The sequence below is a fragment of the Quercus suber genome, unplaced genomic scaffold (assembly GCF_002906115.3).
Source record: "Quercus suber isolate HL8 unplaced genomic scaffold, Cork oak 2.0 scaffold_153, whole genome shotgun sequence".
Classification (NCBI taxonomy): domain Eukaryota; kingdom Viridiplantae; phylum Streptophyta; class Magnoliopsida; order Fagales; family Fagaceae; genus Quercus; species Quercus suber.
The window spans coordinates 270,150-291,311 of record NW_027069614.1 but is presented as its reverse complement, the minus strand read 5'-3'; the positions used below and the strand labels follow the sequence as shown (position 1 = coordinate 291,311).

At 39.2% G+C, this 21,162-nt stretch overlaps 1 protein-coding gene across 1 annotated transcript; it reads right to left on the bottom strand.

The window, feature by feature from the left end:
* Window positions 1–19,506: 19,506 nt before the first annotated feature.
* Window positions 19,507–20,728, bottom strand: LOC112034368 ((+)-cis,trans-nepetalactol synthase NEPS1). The gene has a single exon (XM_024067186.2). It carries the CDS (start codon window positions 20,666–20,668, stop codon window positions 19,865–19,867), a length of 804 nt encoding a protein of 267 aa, XP_023922954.1. The 5' UTR covers window positions 20,669–20,728; the 3' UTR covers window positions 19,507–19,864.
* Window positions 20,729–21,162: the final 434 nt, after the last annotated feature.

Genomic DNA, 21,162 nt, shown 5'->3' with positions numbered 1-21,162 from the left:
GTTATACTGCTGATAAGATCTTCATAAAATTAAACAAATGAATCCATTATATGATTTGAAAGAAAAAGAAAATGTTAGGACCACAATTTTTGCTACAACTTGCTTACGTGACAAATTATGAAAGGTAGAGTAAAAGTGATGTTAGGTTCTAAAGGTTTAGGAATTTATGTATTTAGAACTCTAATGTGTAATATTGGCAAACCATGATCAAAACAATATGTTTAGTCTTGTTATAGTGTGCTCAAAGTTGTTTAATTATTGTAAAGTTGGAATCGAGAGACTGCAGATGCATTGGGGCATTTCAGTCTGGCTCGATCGATCGAAGAATAGATTCGATCGATCGAAAATCGACCAGATTGCGTTTTCTGCAGAATTTCCAACTCAGCCCTAACTCATTAAACGTTTAGGGTTTTATGTTTTTGCCCTAGGTATATAAGGTAAAACCCTAGCCACGTTTTTAAAGTTGCTCCAGTTGTATTGTTGCTCATACATTGCTGTTTTGTGTAAATCTCTTGTGAGATCTAGAGGAGCTTTCCTTTACACAAAGCTTAGGGTTTTCAAGTTAGAGATAGTATCAATATCTTGATGATCAACTTGGTTGCTACCATTGAAGCTTAAAGAATATCAAGCGTGGGTGCTTGTAGCTGATTGAAGAATCCAAGAAAGAAGGAGTCCGTGGATTCGGAGCTTGCACGTGGTCGTGTCAGTAAGTTCTACTGGTGGGTAGCATTAGGAAGTCAAGCGGGGAGCTTGTAGTCCTTCTGTATGAATTTCGATTCTTTCGCATAGTGGATTCAGGTTTACCTTGAGGATAGCTAGGTCAAATCCTCCCCAGGTTTTTACTGTGTGGTTTCCTTTGTGATCATATCATTGTGTCTTATTATTCCGCTGCTTTATTATTTTGATATGATTATTTGATTGCTTTAACCTAGAATTGCATAATTTGACTAAGTAATAACTTGGCTAATTAATCTAGGCTAACCAATCTGGTTGTTTTAAGAGGTCTAAAACCGTTCACACTCAATAATGGGTTGGGTTTTGTAGTTTCAAATCTGCACATTGGCTGCTCATTTCCTTGTCAGTGGTTTTTCTTTCATTTCAGTTGAGCACTCAATAATGGGTTGAGAAGAGTACTCAACTGTGCGATGATTTTGATCCTATCTGGATTCATATGACTCATCTATTTGTAAAGTAATATGTTTTTATTTCTGGTCAATATGAGAACCGGTTACTACATCTTGTATGAACATTGTCACATAAATTTTAGCCAAGCCAGTAATGTAAGATTGTCACCAAGTGAGACATTAAAAAGTAGTTGGATCAATGTATGAATTGCTAAGGTGTGGGATTACGGAATGTGGCCTGGCTTGTGTTGGTCTTCGGCCCCTCAACCATGGGTTAATGGGTAACCAAACCCATCATGAGTGGTTAGCAATCAAAAATTTTATACATGGGACAACTTTTGTGTGAGGAATTGTAAGAGCTAGTATTTGATCAGAATTTATGTTTCACCACTAATATTATTCCAAGATTAAATGTAAATTGACTAAAGAAAAAATAAATAAATTTAGTAACATGAAAATAAAAAACATTTTTCGTAACAATGCATGTGTTTAAGAAATCCCAAATTGAGATATACAATCCGGCGGGGATTGCAATAGATGGACACAGCACCCATGCATAAGGCAATCTCGACGCCTTAATCATAGTGAACCTTGGTCTAATCATGATGCCTTTTCTTGTCAATATTCCTCATAATTGCTCTTGGATTAGACTAATCTATTGAAGCTTAGAACTAAAGCCAAGAAGCTTGTATGGCATGAAGTAGGTGATGGAAAAAGTATATTCCTATGGCTGGACAATTGGCATCCAGATGGGGTGTAGCTCCAAGCTTATGGGCCCAGAGTTATCTATGATGCAATGGACTTTATTGTTTTTCATCGTTGGCTTTATTTTGTGTGATTTTACATGTAATTTCTTTAAGTATATACCTGTATTTAGGTAAGGCTTAGTTTTAAGATAGTGAAGTTTTGCTTAAGACAGTAGCTCTGGCGATTAGCTAGTGAGCCACCAGATGACATGCGAGCAGCACATGGGAGATTCAAAATTATTTTATGCCAGGGTGGTTGGCTCCTAGCCCGTTAATAGGTCAACCTGCCAGTGAGTCGCCAGGTACTCTAACAACTCATTTTGTCTGACTCTTCCTCTCCTTCATCTATATTATATATATCCACATTACCCATGATATTGTAAGAAGAGTTTTTTCTCAAAAACTCTAAAAATACCATTTGAGAGTTAGTGATTGTCATCCATCAATCCACTACACAATTCTCTTAGTTTTCTCTAATCTCTTTCCTCTCCAATATCCATACCCATGAGAGGAACTTAGTCCAAATACAATCCACACACATTCTTAGTGTAGAGTGTTGATTTGGAGCAATTGAGAAGCATTGGGGCTATACCAATCTTTTGTGGTGCAATTGAGCATAATTGAGGGATCCGAAAAGGTAGTGAAGACAAAATTCCTTGAAATTCGTTGGTAGCAGGAGTTTGGAGGATTCAAGTACTGTGGGTGGCTTAAGCTTGGAGGGTCTTTGTGTTTTCATGTACTCTAACTGATTTACTAGTAGATAATTTTGGCTTGTCGGGCTGAAGAGGTTTTTCCTTCGGTTTTTTCTGTTTTCCTCTTTGATAACACTCCAATGTTATCTTGTGTTTGCATTCTCTTCTCCCTTACCACTCTTGTTTAAATTGCATGTCAATTATGTATGACCATGGTTTAGTTGTTGGTTTCGATTGATTAATTAATAATCACATCAATTAATCAAGCCGTAATTGAAATTTGGGGTCTTAATTAGCTCTAGTAATTAGACTAGTGCTATTTCATACTTAAAGGCAAGGAATGGCATTGGAGGCCAAGGTCTGAAGATTTGGTCAGGATTCAAAGTAAATTGCAATTGATAGACCTTAAAGAGAATGATAAAGTAATTTGGACAGCATCCCCTTCAGGGGAATTTAGCATTGCTGCCACTAGGAATCATCTTCGTAGCAAGAAGAGTGAGGCCCCCAGGTGGAAGCTGATTTGGTTCTCTGCTACAATACCAAAGCACAACTTCGTAGAGTAATTAGCAATGAAGGACAGACTCTCAACTAAAGCAAGATTGATACAATGGGGATTCACTAGGGATAGTCTATACTCCTATTATAAAATGATGATTGAAACTAGAAACCACTTATTCTTTGAGTGCCCTTTAAATTTAGCAAGAGAATTTGGCAAGCTATAATGGGGAAAATGGGCTTTTGCCCTTATTTTTTAAAATATCCAGCAAATTGTCCCTGCTTTGAAACTATTAAGCATCGTGTCCCTGTTTTGAAACTTGATTTTGAAAAAAATCGAGTTTCTCATAGAACTCGATTTAAAAAAAAGAAAAAATTGAGTTTCCCATAAAACTTGATTTTATCATTATCGAGTTCTAGGTAAGTTTTTGCCATGTTGGAGGAGCACTCGTTAGATGATTAAAACTTACTAAGAACTCAATTTTCTAAAAATCAAGTTACATTGAAATTCGATTTTTAAAAAATCGAATTACATTGAAACTTGATTTTTAGAAAATCGAGTTTCAAAACAGGAATACGATGCTTAATAGTTAGAATAAGGGCGAAAGCCCATTTTCCCCACCATAATGGAGCTTAGTTTAATTCCTGGTATGCTTATAAATGGGTGGAGGTGGTCAGCTGAGGAACAAATCGCCCACTCGACAGTAACTTCAAAGTTTCTTTGTGTTTATGGGTCACTGTTTATCATCTTTGGATACAGAGAAACAATAGAATTCATGGACGAAGCATCAAAACCAAAGAGAAGCTGATCAAAAGTATAAAAGGGGCTGTCAATTAAGGAAGGAATGGAATAATTTTTTTTTCCAAACTCCTAACAGTAGCATTCTTGCCTACGATTGGGCGTTTTATTATGTGTATTCATTTTTATGCATTTGTAGTGAGCTATAGTGCTAGGTGTAGCAAGGTTTTTGAGCCTTATAGGAATTTTAGCTATGAGTGTATATTGTAGGTGATGATGCTCAAAAATCATCAGTGAGTTAATCGTCCACACACGCGCCAATGGGTGTACCTGAAGAACAAAAGAGAAGAACCAATCAAAGGGCATCGGTGGGGTGCCGGCCAAAGACCCTCCGAAGGTAAGTTAGTGATAGAAGAATCTTCAAGAACTCAATAGTGCAAGAGCTAGGGAGAATTCATGTCTCAAATGGGTTATGGTTTGTTGTTTATATAGTAGTGGAGAGCTGACTCGAATCCCTTGATACGGGGGAATTTCCTTGTAAAAAGAAGGATCCCAAGATACTTGGGATCACCTTCTCATATATAGGAGATTTGATTGTGTGGTAAGATCTTTGGGTGTGACACACAAGTAATTTCCATGTATGGACATATGAGTGGACCTCACGCGAGTTCCATGGGAAGCCCTAAAGTGATAGGTCGTCGGGATTAGGGGTTGGATTGTTAACCTAGGTCCGGCAGCCCATAGGGTCGGTCATCCCTTTGGGATTAGTTAAAGTGTAAGGCCGATGATCAGACGAGGAAGGTTCGGCGTGTGAGGAAGGTTCGACATGAGAGGAAGGTTTGGCACACGAGGAAGGTTCGGCACCCCGTGTCGATCAATCAAAAATTATCCTTATCAGCTGCCCCCTACTCCGTCAGTCGTTGGGATAGCCGACGAGTCACAGAGTATGTTAGCATAAGTGCTTTGCCTTAGTGTCATGCGTCATAAATAAGGGTAATTTTGTCCTTTTGACAGGGCTAAGGACAAGTGTCACTTTCTGATTTGGGAAGCCAATCATAGCAATGCTTTGTTTTCCATGCCAGATCGTCTTATAAATAGTCCAATGTTGTTATTGTCCTCATTATTTGAACATTTTCCACTGATCCGAGAGCTCATCTGTCGGCACTCCTTCTTCATTGGTTTTTATCCATTCGTTCATTCTAGGTATGCCTCGTTGGTTTTATATATACTTTTTTGCCTTTTTATCTTTCTCCATTGTAGCCACTCTTAGGAGGTAGAGTAGAATCTTAGTTTGCATTTGTCACTTATAGGTGAGAGATGTTTGAAGATAGTGAAGCGACGAGTGATCGTACGTTGTCAGTTCGTGTGGGTTCGGGCGACGACTTGTCCAGTCCTAGGCTTGAGTCCATGTCAAAGGGCTTATTAGTTTCTGATAGGGAGTTTGCATCCGATCCCCTTTTTGAGGGAGCTAGTCTTTCTAGGCGACATCCTCGAGAGATTGTCCTTCCCAACGACTGGTCCATTCATGATTTCCCAGTCAAAATGAGTGACGAGGTCTTTAGCAGGCTGAGGCCTCGCTACCAAATACCTAACGATGTGCCCATCAGGAAGGTTGACATTGGGGAGAAGTGTTATAATAGGAGGTCGTCAGATGTAGGTTTTTATGAGACTGCCTTTATAGCTATACTTTGTTTGCCCTTATCCTCCCTACATTGTTGGCTGGCCTCTTGCATGGGCATATCTGTCAGTCAGATTGCTTCTAATGCTTGGAGGGCTTTTATTGGGGCCAAGGTGTTATGGGGTCAGCTTAGTGAAGGTCATCAGTCCCTAACTTGAGAGGAGTTCTTCTACTATTACAAACCCCAAGAGATCCCTTGGTCTAAGGGTTTTTCTAGTTTCCTTATTTGTTTTAGCCACTGTTTTCCTGAAGATCCTTCCTAAGCAAGAGGCCTTTTTGGAAATGGTCATTGAGATACCTTTTGAGGGGATATCCTAGAAGAAGCTTGTCAATTTCGACACATTTCACGCCTTTTGTGGTGGATGTGTCCCTTCTAAGGAAGCCCAATGACTAGACTGAATTTCAAGAGTTGGTAAGTGCTTTGCTTGTCGCTCTTACTTTGTTTTAGTTCGAACTTCCCACTTTTTAACCCGTTCATCATTTTCAAAGATGGACTCTATGAAAAATAAACAAGCTACAAAGAACAAGCAGGAGAAGATCAAGAAGGCTGCTGCATAGAGAGCTTAAGGTAAGGGATCGTCGGTCTTGCTCCCTCATGTCTCCAAAAAGAGGAAGTATGCTTCCGATGTTCAATCGTCGAGTAAAGGCGGCAATGGTTCTTCCATTCATCTAGAGACACGTAAGGTTGTTGTTAAGGTTTGGTAAAGGTCTTATGACTTCCTAAGGCCCCGTTGCCCCTCTTCCTCTTCCTTTGCTAGTGAAGGATAAGGAGTATGTAGAGGACATAACTTGTTCCATCGTCTGAAATGCTAATTTGGACGAGTGCTCGAAGCAGGAGACTAACCTTTTGGGTGACTCTAGTCTCCATGACATGATGAGGCTATGTTGTATTTTTATTCCATTCATCCTTTTTCAAGTACCTTCGTCCCTTTTTGATGTGGATTCGTCCCTTTTTTAACAGGGTTTGGTGAGGATGTGAGCTTTGCAAATCTGCTGTGCTTCTAGCAAGGCGTCGATCAAGTGCCTGAAGGTTTGTCTAGAGTTTGAAGTAGATGCTTTGAAGAAGTTCAAAGAATCTTCTCAGATTCTTGGTCAAGAGGTGATTGATCTGAATGCCAAACTCAATGGGATACCTCACCAAGGTAAAGGAGGAGGCCATTGAGGAGTTCTAAGTGTCCCAACCCTATTTCAATGAAATGAGGGGTTACTATAGGGACGGGTTTGAAGATTTTCACAATCAAGCTGTCCTCATGTTCCCAGATATGGACTTCTCCCAGATCCATATGAAGCTTGGTGCCCCGATGACTTATGCTACTGATCCTATTCCTAATGATGAGGAGACAGAAGATGAAGTGCTGGTGACTGATGGGCCTACTGATGAGGCCAACGACCCCAAAGGTCCCAACGATCAGCCAACCCATACCCCTGCCTATCTTGGAAAGAAATTGTTTTTTGTATTATTTTTTTAGTTCTTTGGTTTGTAATTTAAGAACAATGGTGGTGCCATGTTTGGAGGCATAAGTTAATCTTTGCCCTTCGTTTGGGTTTGATGCTTATACTTTTCAGCAACTTTATAAAGCTTTTTGTTTACCTTATAATAATTTTTCTTTTGTATTTTGTATAAGTGTTTACGCTCGTCGATTTACCTTTTATCAAACCGTCAGTCGTCGGTCTAGAGGCATTGTCTTAGAATGTCGGGCACTTATTGGCCCCTTGAAGGAGTTATGATTCGTTGGTTTCCCTTAACCCAACTCTCCTTTATTTTCTTTTTTCATTGAATCATCAGTTTACCCTTAGGGTAGGGTTTCAGAATTTACATAGATCAGGTGTCTGAGGACTTCCCTAATTGTCGATTTTATCCTTTAGGTAGGACTTTGAGTTTTGATAGGGATCAGATGCTCGAGGGCATCCTTGATTGTTTGTCCATCTCGTAAGTAGGACTTAAGATTTGATCAAGTGCACGAGGGCATCCTTGATCGTCTGTCCATCCTTAGGTAGGACTTAGGAGTTGATCAGGTGCACGAAGGCATCCTTGATCGTCCTTCCACCCCTTAGGTAGGACTTAGAAGTTGACTAGGTGCACGAGGGAATTCCTGATCGTCCGTCCACCCTGTAGGTAGGACTTAAGATTTGATCAAATGCGCGAAGGCATCCTTGATCATCAGTTTGCCTTTTTAGTAGGGCGTTGCTTTTAATAAGCCTTTCTTCATTGTAGATAGTAATGATTCCCTTTAAAAATAAAATGAATAAAATGTTGATAACTTGCTATTTCATAAGCCAAAAAACCGGTATGTCAATTACTTAAACAAAAACTTAAGGAAAAGTGATAACATAAGTGATAACACAAGCTATTGCTGATGCATTACTAATAGTATCTTCTGAGGTGCTTAGCATTCTAAGAATGGTGCAGCATTTGCCCATCGAGTGTTTCCAAGTAGTAGGTGCCCTTCCTATTGCAATCAATGATTTTGTATGGACCTTCCTAGTTAGGTCCCAACTTCCCTTGCGTGGGATCTTTGGTGGCCATTGTCACTTTCCTCAAGACAAGGTCCCTGATGTTGAAGTGTCGAGGCTTCACCTTGGCACTATAGTGCTTGGCCATGAGGTCTTGGTATCGGGTCATTTGTTGTTTAGCAGCCTTCTTCACCTTATCCAGCAGATCCAAGTATAGACGAATCCCTTTTTCGTTCTTCCTTTCGTCATGATGGGCTATCCTGTAGCTTGCTATTCCCACTTCCATAGGGATGACAATCTCACTCCCAAATGCTGGACGAAACAGTGTTTCTCCTATAGGTGTCCGAGCAATTGTCCTATATGCCTATAATGTGCTTGGTAGTTCCCCTGGCCATATCCCTTTTGTCCCCTTAGGCTGAGTCTTGATTAGTTTGAGCAAGGATTGGTTTGTAATCTCAACTTGCCCATTGGCATGTGTGTGAAGAGTTATGGTTCTTGATCTCCAATTGCTTGCAAAAGTCTCTAAACGCATCATTGTCAAATTGTTTTCCATTGTCAGAGATGAGGACCCTAGGAATCCTATATAGATAGATGATGCTTTTCCAGATGAAGCTATAGACATTTTTCTCCATGATGGTTGCCAGTGGTTCTGCTTCTACCTATTTGGTGAAGTAGTCAATCCCAACAATAAGGAACTTGAGTTGTCACATTGCCATTAGAAAGGGTCTCATGATGTCCACTTCCCATTGAATGAAAAGCCATAAGGCATTCATCAACGTGAGTGGTTCTGACGATTGCCTTATGACATTGCTGTAGTGCCGGTACTTGTCACATGCCTTCATGTAGGATTGGGCATCCTTTTGCATTGTATACTAATAGTACCCTGTTCGTATGAGCTTATGGACCAATGATCATGCCCCTGAGTGGTTCCCAAACACCCCTTCATGGACTTCCCTCATGACGTAGTCCGCTTCATGGGGGATCAAACACCTTAGGTATGGTCAAGAGAAGCCTTTCTTGTATAACATAGCTGCTATTAGCACAAAGAGTGCTGCTCGAACCTTTAGTTGTCGAGCTTTGTCACTGTCCTTCGGAGGTGTCTCATTCTTGAGGTAGGAGATGATTGGCGACATCCAGTCAATGCCCTTTGGTATCATCTATATCTTTGATTCCTCCATGGCAAAGGATTGCTGAATGAAGGATAGGGCTTGTTAACCAACCATCATGTGTTTTACAGACACAGCTTTGGCTAATCGATCGGCATGCTCATTTTCTTCCCTTGGGACTTGTATGAATTTTATTGCAAATGTTTGACTTATCCATCTGTTAATAAGGCCGAGATACTTTTTCATTTGTTCTCCATTGGCTTCGTAATCCTTGTTGATATGCCCAACGACAACCTAGGAGTCGCTATGAAGGATAACTGATGAGGCCCTAGCTACTTTGGCCAAATCGAGCCCTATTAGAATGGCTTCGTATTCAACCTCATTATTGGCCGTTAGGAATTGGAGTCAGACGGCACATTCGATGTATCCCCTTTGGGGTATTGAAGAACCACTTCGATCCTTTTAGCACGTTTGTTGGACAACCTGTTCGTTTGAACCTTCTAAAGGGTTGCCCCCCAGTTGTCAGTTTTGCCCGCCATAAATTCTGCGATGAAGTCAACTAAGGCCTGGGCCTTGATCACAGTCCTTGGGCAGTACCGTATGTCGAACTCACTTAGCTCTATTGCCCATAAGACCAATCATCCGATGGCCTCTAGATTATCCATTTTTTCCAAAAGGGCTTGTCTATTTGAACCACTATGGTATGTGCATGGAAGTATGGCCTAAGCTTGCAGGTTGCTATGATCAAAGCGAAGGCTAACTTTTCCATGAAAGGATATCTCTCTTCTACCCCCCTTAGTGCTTAGCTGGTGTAGTGCACAGGTAATTGCACACGATCTTCTTCTTGGATCAAGGTTGAACTACCATGGGGAATATGGCCAGGTATAAGAAGAGCTATTCATCAGGTTTGGATGGACTTAGGAGTGGTGGGGATGCCAAGTATGCCTTCAACTCCTCAAATGCCTTCTGACATTCATCGGTCCATTCAAAAGCTTTCTTCAGGACCTTGAAGAATGGCAAACACTTGTCCGTTGCCCACAAGACAAAACTGTTGAGTGCCGCGGTTCTTTTGTTTAGCCTTTGGACCTTTTTGACGTCCTTCGGGGGGCTTATCTCTAGGATTAATTGAATCTTGTCGAGGTTGACTTCGACAACCCGTTGGGATACCATGAATCCAAGGAACTTTCTCGATGATACCCTCAACACACATTTACTAGGATTCAGCTTCATTTCGTAGAGGCGAAGAGTTTCGAACTTCTCCCTAAGATCATTCAAGTGGTGATCCTTTTCTTTGCTCTTCAATAACATGTCATCTATGTATACCTCAACGTTCCATCCGATCTGTCAGACGAACATCTTGTTTACAAGCCTTTGGTATGTTTCCCCCGTATTCTTCAATTCGAATGGCATGACCTTGTAGCAAAAAAGGCCTTGGCTTATGACAAACGATGTCTTCTCTTGGTTAGACTCCTCAAGCTTGATCTAGTTGTAACTAGAAAAAGCATCCATGAAGCTCAACAACTGGTGTCCATTCATCGAGTCTACAATGAGGTCGATTTGTGGGAGGGGGTAGCTATCCTTTGGATAGGTTTTGTTTAGATTGGTGAAGTCCACACACATCCTTCACTTCCCATTTTCCTTCTTAACCATTACTACGTTGGCCAACCATTCGGGGTAGTAGACCTCTCTAATGAAGCTTGCGTCCAACAGCTTGTGAACTTCTTCGGCTATGGCCTTGTCCCTTTCTTGTGCAAAGACTCTCTTTCTTTGTTGGACAGGTGGAAAGGATGAGGAGACGTTGAGCTAATGGACCATGATATTCAAATCGATCCCAGGCATGTCCTCATGGCTTTAGGCAAAGATGTCTAGGTTGTCCTTTAGGAAAAGGATCAGCCCATTTCGAACTGAAGGGTTGGCTACTGTGCCAATATGAGTGATCCGATCTGCGTGTTCTTCATCCAAGGAGATGGTTTTTATTCCCTCCGTCAGTTCTACATTCACTTGTCACTCCTCAATGTTCATAGTGGTCATTTGTTCGTCCATCTCCAGCATGGCTACATAGAGCTCCCGGGCCGCCATCTGATCTCCGTGGGCCTCTCCTATCCCACACTTTATAGGGAACTTCAGTAGTAGGTGATATGTGGATGTGGTTGCCTTCCACGCGTTGAGCGTTGGTCACCCTATGATGGCATTGTAGGCTGACAAGCAATCCACTACCAAGAAGGTGACATCCTTGGTGATTTATTGATGATAGGTGTTGATGGTTACAGGTAATGTGATAGATCTGATGGGCATGACCTTCGTTCAAAGCCTACTAGAGGGACGTCCAATGGCATGAGTCATGCCTTATCGATCCTTATTTGTTGGAAGGTCGGATAGTAGAGGATGTTAGTTAAGCTTCCATTGTCCACCAAGACTTGTCGGGTATTGTTGTCTGCTATGGTTAGATTAATCACCAAGGCATCATCATGGGGGTGATGGACTCGTCATACATCCTCCTTAATGAAGTTGATCATCGGGTCCTCCATTCAAGTAAGCTTAGGTGGACAACCGGTGAGCTGAACATTTGCACCATTCGTAGGTAGGTCTTCCTTGTCTTCCTTGAAGATTTGACCATCGTGCTCCCCTTGATGATCATTCTTATTTCTCTAAGTGGGGCCTTAGGTCGTTCGTCGACTTGTTGGTTCGGCTCTTAGTCCCTTATTGGGGTACGATTGTTGTCATGTTCGTCCCTATCCTGCCCGTCATTCTAATTGTTCGGCTCTTGATCATTCCGTTGCTCCAACTGTCATTCCAACTCATGATTTTGTTGAGTGAGTCATTCAATTGCTGCGGCAAGGGTTTGCACCTACCTCTCCAATGCATTGGGCGGGTTCCCGATCTATTGGTTGGTGGTCGCCATTGATAGTGTCAAGACCATACAACTCTTTGTCTTTGAAACGACGATATGGCTTATCGCTTGTTTCCCATAGACAGTGCCAACTGACGATGCACAAAAATTGTCAACAAGTTGATCGTCCACACATGCGCCAATGGGTGTGCTTGAAAAACAAAAGAGAAGATCAATCAAAGGGCACTGGTGCAGTACTGGCTAAAGACCCTCCAAAAGTTAAGTTAGTGATAGAAGAATCTTCAAGAACTCAAGAGTGCAAGAGCTAGGGAGAATTCACGTATCTCAAATGGGTTATGGTTTGTTTTTTTTATAGTACTGGAGAGCTTACCCAAATCCCTTGATATGGGGAAATTTCCTTGTAGAGAGAAGGATCCTAAGATACTTGGGATTACCTTCCCATATATAGAAGATTTGATTATGCGATAGGATATTTGGTTATGACTCGCAAGTAATTTCCTTGTATGGACATATGAGTGGACCCCACGCAAGCTCCATGGGAACCCTGAGGTGATGGGTCGACGGGATTGAGGGTTGGATTGTCAACCTGGGTCCGATGGCCCATGGGGTTGATCATCCCTTTGGGATCAGTTAAAGTGTAAGGCCGATGATTAGACGAGAAAGGTTCAGCACCCCGAGTCGATCAATCAAAAATTATCCTCATTAATAGGTTGTGGCTTGTGCTAGAGCTCATGCTCTGCTTTGTGTATTGTTTGTTTTGGGCAAATTTTTTGAGTTTCCTTGTGGACCTCTTTTCTTGGTTTCCTTTGTTTTATGGTAATAAAACGTTCTCAATTAACAAAAAAAAAAAAAAAGATGAGAGACCCAAGTTAAATTGGTGTGGCGTACACTGTACATATGAGTGAAAAACATAAGGATAGTGGATTGAAGGGATTTTTGAAACAAAAGATTAGTGTTAAGGTGATCACCAATGAATGTATGCCTTGATAGGCGCCCTTTGTACCAAGTGAGCCAATGAAAGGAAAATAAATTAATTTTTAACCACATGCATGATATTTGGCTCTTTAGACCAAATGGAATTTGTCTAAGATCCTTAAGAAGAAGACCTATGTCTCCCACAACTTTTACCTATAAAATAATCTTTAATTACAAAAAGAGTAGTTTTAATAAAGAGAAGAAAAAGATAGGAATGGAGAGCACATATTAACCAAGTGGAATAGGCAAAATTAGTGAGAGGTTGTTGTGTTAGGTCCTTTTGTAGTTGTACTCTGATTATATAATGTATTATAAACCAGGTTTAAAATACTAGTATTACTATTTTCGTGTGTGTTCTAATAAGTATTACTGTTTACTCAAAAAAGAAAAATAGGGATATTTATCCCACGTTGGTTGTGTGTGTCTAGTGTCTGCTGTTTATAACTCCAGTATACAACTACAAAGATTAGACCCTTTTGTAGTTATACTCTAGTCATGTAATGTATTATAAATTCGGTTTAAAACACTAGTATTACTATTTTTGTGTGTGTTCTAATAAGTATTACTGTTTACTCAAGAAGAATTTTTTTTTTTGGGAAAATAATTTACATTCAATTGTTTGGTTGCATTCTTGAAAATAATATGGAAAATATATTTGCTACTACTTTCTCACATTTTCTCATCTCCTAAGCACATATATAATAAAGATAAAAAAAATTTTAAATGAAAAAGATCGTGATTGGGGATCGGCAATGGCGGGGCTAGTGGTTGGCTACCGGAGACCAGGGACATTGGTTGGGGGATGAGGTGGTTAAGTGGCGAAAAATGAAGGGTGGAGATTTGGTTGATATGTTTTGGGCAAGGATAAAAGTGGTTTACAAAAGATAAAAGCGTAAATCAAGTTTTGCCATAAGAGCATTCACATTCGGTTTCTATAAATTATCCCATTTTGCCATCTCAAAACCTACTTTATCTATTATATCATACAATTTTACAATACACCTAATATCCCATTTCTTATTTATCTCATCTATTCATTAAAATATTAATTTCACCGCCTCTTTCTCTCCCTCTTCCTCTCCTCTTTCTCTCTTTGTCCCTCTTCATCTTCATAAAAAAATAATTAAAAAAACCCAACCACCACAAAAAAAAAAAAAAAAAAAAAAATCCCCCTCAAGACCCAACCTCTTCACCAACGAGGCCTACTCTGTCACTGGTGAGCTGTCACTCCACTTGTGCTTCTATTGTACTGAGACAAATTTTAAAAAATGCAAAGTTTTTCTATTCAAGGCTAATTGGAGCTGATCTGTTCAAACAAGTTTTTCCAAAAAACATTTTCTTTGGTAAAATAGAACGGTAAGATCCTATGACTCATCTTTACCTCTACCACCACCAAAAAAAAAAAAGTGCAGTGCAGTCGAACCCAACTAAAGGGATATGAGAATGTAACATGTTTTCTAATTGTTGTAAGGTGGACCACTGATAAGAAAAAGTAATTATTATTTATAACAAAAATGTAAAAATCAAGCTAGTTCTAGTTAGAGTGTGCCGAAGTGGGAGGAAGAGTTTTTAGCTTATAGGTTTTGGTCTTTTTCTGAGTTTTCTGATGGGAGAATATGAAAGTGAAGGAAGAATAGAAAAATGAGAGAACACGGGTAGGGATTCTGGTGCACTAGTAGCATAGGTCAGAGTGTGGGTTTCAATTTTTTGAGTTCTTGAAGTTGAAAACAGAACCATGTTTAGGTGCCAAACTGGGCTTTGGAGATTTTTGAGTGATAGGAAATGAGTTATAGAGTGATGAGTGATGATATTTGAGTGATGAATGATGAGTGATTTTTTTATTTTTTATTTTTATTTTTTACACCCAAACAAGGACTAACTGACTAGGTTATAGTGCACAACTTATTAGGCAGGCCATAGCAGATCAACCGTATTTTATAAAGTAAAGGCACGTTTGATACACTGAATGAGAATTATGATATAAATGATAATATTTATTACTAGAAATAAAATGTGTTATAATGGAATAACTAAACCCTATTCATAAGTTATATTTCCTAGAAAATAATATTTTTTAAATTTGCGAGAGAGATGAGTTATGTTTTGAAGATTTTTTATTTACATAATTGTTATGTGCATATGGAAAGTTTGTTTAATTGAAAATATATAGTTTTATAATTTATTACACTTATTAAGGAATAACTATGACAATCATTTTAAAAATAAATATTTATTCTTCATTTAAAAAAAAAATAGTTATTCATAATAAATTATTATTTCATGTAATAACAACGTAATCAAACTATGGAATAATCTAAAGTACAAGAATAGCTATTATACATTACAATGCTTATTACAAACTACCAAACATGCTTTGAGGCAAATAAAACAACCAAACAAATTAAATCCAACCACTTTAATTAGTCATCCCCTAAAATTCCTCATACCTAATTGGTTGGATTTATGTCTATCATTTTGTCACAATTTTGTAATGGGTTCACAACACATGTTTTTTTTTTAATTTTTTTATTTTTAAAATTTTTTAATGCCATGTATTGGACTCATAATTTGTTTTTATTTGTATCATAGAATGGGTTTAAGACCCATGTGGTTTTTAAAAAAATACAAAAATTGATTAGAACGAATCATAAAAAAATAATGATGCATTTTGCTTATATTGTTACTTATTTAGACAAGATGTTGGTAGATGAATGATTTCTTAATTATTTTTGTACATTTAAATATATGTAGCTGATAGCATTGATAATAAAGTTATCATACAATGATTTCACAATATGAAAACTCACAAGATTTTTTTTTTTTTTTAAGACATCAATGTATTCAAGTTTTATAATCATCATCATCATCATCATCATTATTATTATTATTATTTTAAATTTAAGTTTCTTAATAACCATCTTAAAAATAATTCCTTAAGCTGCCACTGGGAAAATTGTACCACTAGGACATTCTTGGTTTGGAACAAAAATTGCTAAAACTTTATGATAGTTTTTCAAATTCTTCATAGTGATGAATACTGGGGTAGTGGCTCTCGACCATTCAATAAGATAGCAAAATTTACCAGAGTAGTAGATGATTGTTCATTGATTGACTTGGGCTATAGAGGTCTAAAATTCACTTGGTACAACAGAAGATTTTAGGGGAATCTGGTTTATGCAAGATTGGATCAGGGTTTACATAGTTTGGAATGGGTGCAACTGTTTCCTCAATCTAAGTTGTCCCATGTCCCATTCGGTTTCTTTGATCATATGGCACTGTTGGTGAAACTCCAAACAAATGCTGCAAATCCTCCCATCAGAAAACATAGGATGCAAAGGGAGGTGGTCATGCAAGGGGACTCATACGTTCTATCAACACAAAGTGGGAATTACTCACCAATCTGGAGTTAGAGACTTAGAGTGTCATTTGGATCCTGCAAATAAGCAATTGTCTAATGCAAGAAACGCATTAGATTGGAAATTAAGGAATTAGTGGCTCAGGAAAATACATATTGGCACCAGCGCTCAAAGATTTCATGGATGAAAGATGGAGACCAGAATTCAAAATTTTTTCATATAATGGCTTCCCAAAGAAAGAGGGGTAATGAGATTCAAAAGTTACAAGATTTAGATGGTATTCACAACAGTCTAATCTAGAGAGGGTGACAAGTGATTATTTCTAGACAATGTTTACTAGTGCTTCTACTAGTTCTATCCAGCATGTAATTAATCACGTTCGTGAAGTAGTTATCCTGGACATGAACGACATTTTATTGGCTGAGTTTACTCATGATAAGGTAAAGAGAGCTTTATTCCAAATGCATCCTACAAAAGCACCGGGGCCTGATGGTATGAATCCTTTATTTTTTCAGAAATATTGACATATTGTAGGTACTAATGTTTCTAATGCAGTTCTTGATTGTATTAATTCTAGTAATATCTTGCATAGTATCAATTTCTCTCATATAACTCTAATCCCAAAAAGAAAAAAATCTGGAGATTATGTCTCATTTCCAACCAATCAGTCTTTGTAATGTCATTTTCAAGATTGTCTCTAAAGTCTTAGCTAACAGGCTGAAACTAATTTTGGGGAGTATCATATCTGAATGTCAAAGTACTTTTGTGGCAAATAGAATGATCACAGATAATATTCTCATCTCTTTCAAGACTTTGCATCACATGAAATCCAAACGTCAAGGGAACACCGCATATAAGGTGATAAAGCTTGATATGAGCAAAGCTTGTGATAGGGTTGAATGGGACTATCTAAAGGTGTTGATGTTGAAGATGGGGTTTCATAAAAAAATGGGTTGATTTGATCATGGCTGGGATCTCATCTGTTTCTTACTCAGTGTTGGTAAATGGAGCACCTTCAGGCTTTATCAAACCCTCTAGAGGCATTTGCTAAGGAGGTCCTTTGTCTCCTTACTTGTTTTTATTATGCACAGATTCTTGGCATTATTAAGGTATGCAGCACATCATAGGGATCTACATGGAGTGAGTTGTTCTTGGAATGGACCTTCAATCACCCATCTCCTCTTTGTAGACAACAGTTTGCTTTTTTGCAATGCTTCTTTATCTAAGTGTCATATTATCAAGGAAATTCTTCATGCTTATGAAATTGCATCTGGGCAGAAGATTAATAGTGATAAAAGCTCCATTTTCTTCAGCTCCAATACCCCTACTCATTACAGGAGGAGATCAAGCGGTTCTTCAATGCCAATTCCAATGTGCCTTTGGAAAAATACCTTGGTTTACCTCCTCTAATTGGCAGAGGAAAGAAGCAAGCCTTTGAAGACATCAAGAGTAAAGTTCAATCTAAACTTGGTGGTTGGAAGGGTAAACTATTATCGCAAGCTGGCAAGGAGGTTCTTATAAAATTTGTGGCCCAAGCCATCCTAGTTTATGCTATGAACTGTTTCCTTCTTCCCTTGGGGTTGTGTGATGACAACAATTCCATGATGGGGTAGTTTTGGTGGGGGCAAAAAAAATGAGGAAACAAAAATATATTGGCTGAGTTGGAAGCACATATGTCTAGCAAAGAAGGATGGAGGTTTGGGGTTTCGGGATCTCAAATGTTTTGATTTAGCTTTATTGGCTAAATAGTGCCGGAGGCTTCTCCACAATCAAGATTCTTTGCTCTAGCTATAAGATCTACAAAGCCAAGTATTTTCCCAATAATTCCTTTCTTGAAGCTACTGTTCCTAGTCACTCCTCCTATGCTTGGAGAAGTATTACTCATGGGCGAGAACTTATCAAGCAAGGGAGTTGTTGGAGGGTTGGTAATGGCTCCTTGATCAACATCTAGGCTGACAAGTGGTTGCCATCTGAAGCCAATCAAAGAGTCCTCTCTACTTGTACAATTTTACCACCTAAAGCAAGAGTTGCAGATCCCATGGAGTTTGCATCATTTCAGCCAAGATGGAAAACCATGCTCATTGATACTAATTTTTTTATCCTTTTGAAGCCTAAATCATAAAAGCCATTCCTTTGAGTCCACAAAGACCCAAAAGATTTTCTAGTTTGGACTAGGAACAGATTCGGGGTGTTCTCTGTCAGAAGTACATAGTTTTTACAAATTGAGATTGAAAGAAAGTTCATAGGTAATGAAGCTTCATCATCCAACCCAGCTCGGTTTCACTCATTCTGGAATGGCATTTGGTCTGTTCAAGTTCCACCCAAGGTCAAAACATTTATCTAGAGAGCATGTAATGACAACTTACCAGCTTGTACTAAGCTGTTTGAAAGGAAGGTGCTGCATTCTTTCTCTTGCGTGCTCTGTAATGAGGAAGCTGAAACTTGTGATCATCTCTTTTTGGAGTGTTCATATGCTCAAGCCATTTGGCTGCAATCTCCTCTGTTGAATTATTACAGGTTCTATCCAAAGATGAAATTCATTGATGCAATGAATGCTGCCCTCAAGAAACTACCTGCTTCTGTCTTTGATACATTGTGCATAGCTTGTTGGATGATTTGGAAATGTAGGAACAGAGTTGTTTTTAATAACATTGCTCTTTCTTATCATGAGCTATGAGCTCGGGCAAATCTATATAGACTTGAGTTTGTGGAAGTCCAGCAAAAAAACCCACAGGAAAGTAGTTTGAAAGCAGCAAGGTGGAGTCCTCCCTAGTCAAATGGTATTTACAAACTTAATGTGGCTTTTTCACAATAAAAAAAGTCATCTTCTGTTAGTATTGGACTAATTATCCGAAATAATGGTAGAGAAGTGTTAGCTGCTGTTTGTGATAAAATTGTGAAGGAGTTGAATCCACTGTGCACAGCTGCTTGTGTGTTGAGTAAAGCTTTATTGTTTTGTCAAAGTACCAGCTTTTCCCATGTGCAGGTGGAGAGTAATTTTGCAGAATTGATGGACTTGTTGAATTGTAATCGAATATGCTCTCTAGAGGTGGCTTGGATTTTGGAAGACATTGCAATTATTAAGGATAGTTTTAATTTTATTTCTTTTTCTAGTATCCTTTACAATGTAATCGTGCTGCACTAGTTTTAGCTAATGCTGCTAAAGAGAAAAACAATGTCATTGTTTGGTTAGAATAATGCCCCTCTTTTCTTTTTTCTATTGTACAAAGTGATATACATTAATAAAGTCTACTATCGTTTTTGCTAAAAAAAATTAAAAAAAAATAAAATAAAAAATAACACCAAAGCACACTTCATATTCTTTTTCGATAAAAACACCAGGACACTTTATTACAGATTTTAAAATAGTCCAAGTTATTTCATTATTGCATCTAATAAGGTCACTATGCAATAACCAACTTAAGCAACAAACGAGCCTCGAACCACACCGAGAAATTCTTGCATGCGCCCAGTGTACGAGACTTATAATAACGCCCTGACATATTGGACCCACAGATACACCCAGCGCATAAGACACCACAGCCACCACACCTGTAAAATTAAGAGGACACAATACACAAACAAACCAACATATATATAGTAATATTCTAAATTCTAAAACATTGGTGATGGATTACTAGCCAACTCTTAAACTTTAGGTTTAAACCCAGCATCTACCACCAAATTATGGCCAGTGACAAATTGGGAATCCTCAGAAGCAAGAAACACCACAGCGTCCGCCACATTTTTTGGCATTAGCAACCCACCTTTCAAGTACGAACTTAACTCTTGCATCTTAGCTACCTCCTCATCATTCAACCTCATCGTGTCCTTCACTATTGGCGTCCCAACTAACCCTGGTGAAACACAATTCACACGTATCCTATATGAACCCACCTGCAGGCTTGCCGACCTCACCAACCCTAACACTGCATGCTTCGACATAGTATAGTCGACAATGCCATTATAGGAACCAACACTTGCCGACACGCTCGCTGTGCAAATTATGCTCCCCCTCACGTGCCCTTCCACCATCGCCTTCACCGCGTGCTTCACACACGCCACCATCCCGCGGGCGTTCACCGCCATGAGCTTGTCGTAAGCCGACAAGTCTATGTCGAACACGCTCTGCACGCACGTGTTGGTCGCTCGACCAATGCCCGCATTGCTGAACATGATGTCGAGGCATCCGTACTTATTGACTGTCGAGTCTACCAACGTTCTCACCTGTTCCTCGTCGCTGACATCGCAATGAACATAGCTGCATATGTTGGGGCTGATAGATGCAGCGACGCTTTGGCCCATTTCGTCTTGGACGTCCGCGATAACGATGGCTCTTGCGCCGTGGGTGGCGAAATGGCGAGCCGTGGCTTCGCCTATCCCGCTTGCTCCGCCAGTGACTATGGCGACCTTGCCTTCGAGCTTGTTCTTTGGCGTTGTGGTGTCTGTCATTTCGTTTGTTTGTGTAAATCAGGTGATTGAATATCTTTGCTATGTCAGAAAGGCTAATTATATACATATTAATCTTTCATTTGTTATGTGCTACTTTTAGCCAACTACTCCCAAGAAAGGAGTCCAAATCTCCTGTCTTATTAATTGTGCTTCACTTCATGCTCTACCAATAAAATTTGGACAACTAACCTCTTTCATTAAAGTCAGAGATATCTCATTTAATGAGAAAGACTAGTTGTCCAAATTTTATTGGTGGAGCATGAAGTGGAGCACAATTGATGAGACAAAAGATTTAGACTCCCAAGAAAGGTTGTTCCAAGTATAAGGGTTTACACCCTCCAATTGTGCCACGTCAGATTCTTGGTTCACTCCAAATATAGAGTAAAGACGAGAGTTTTGCAATGAGTTGCTATGTTATCTCACAACTGCGGGTGAAATCATAATGGTTTCCCCCTTATCAGTTGCCAAGAAATGACTGAGAGGAAAATATCACT

Excerpts from the sequence above, each read along its gene's own strand:
- LOC112034368 (XM_024067186.2), bottom strand. The coding sequence starts at position 20,668 with ATGACAGACACCACAACGCCAAAGAACAAGCTCGAAGGCAAGGTCGCC.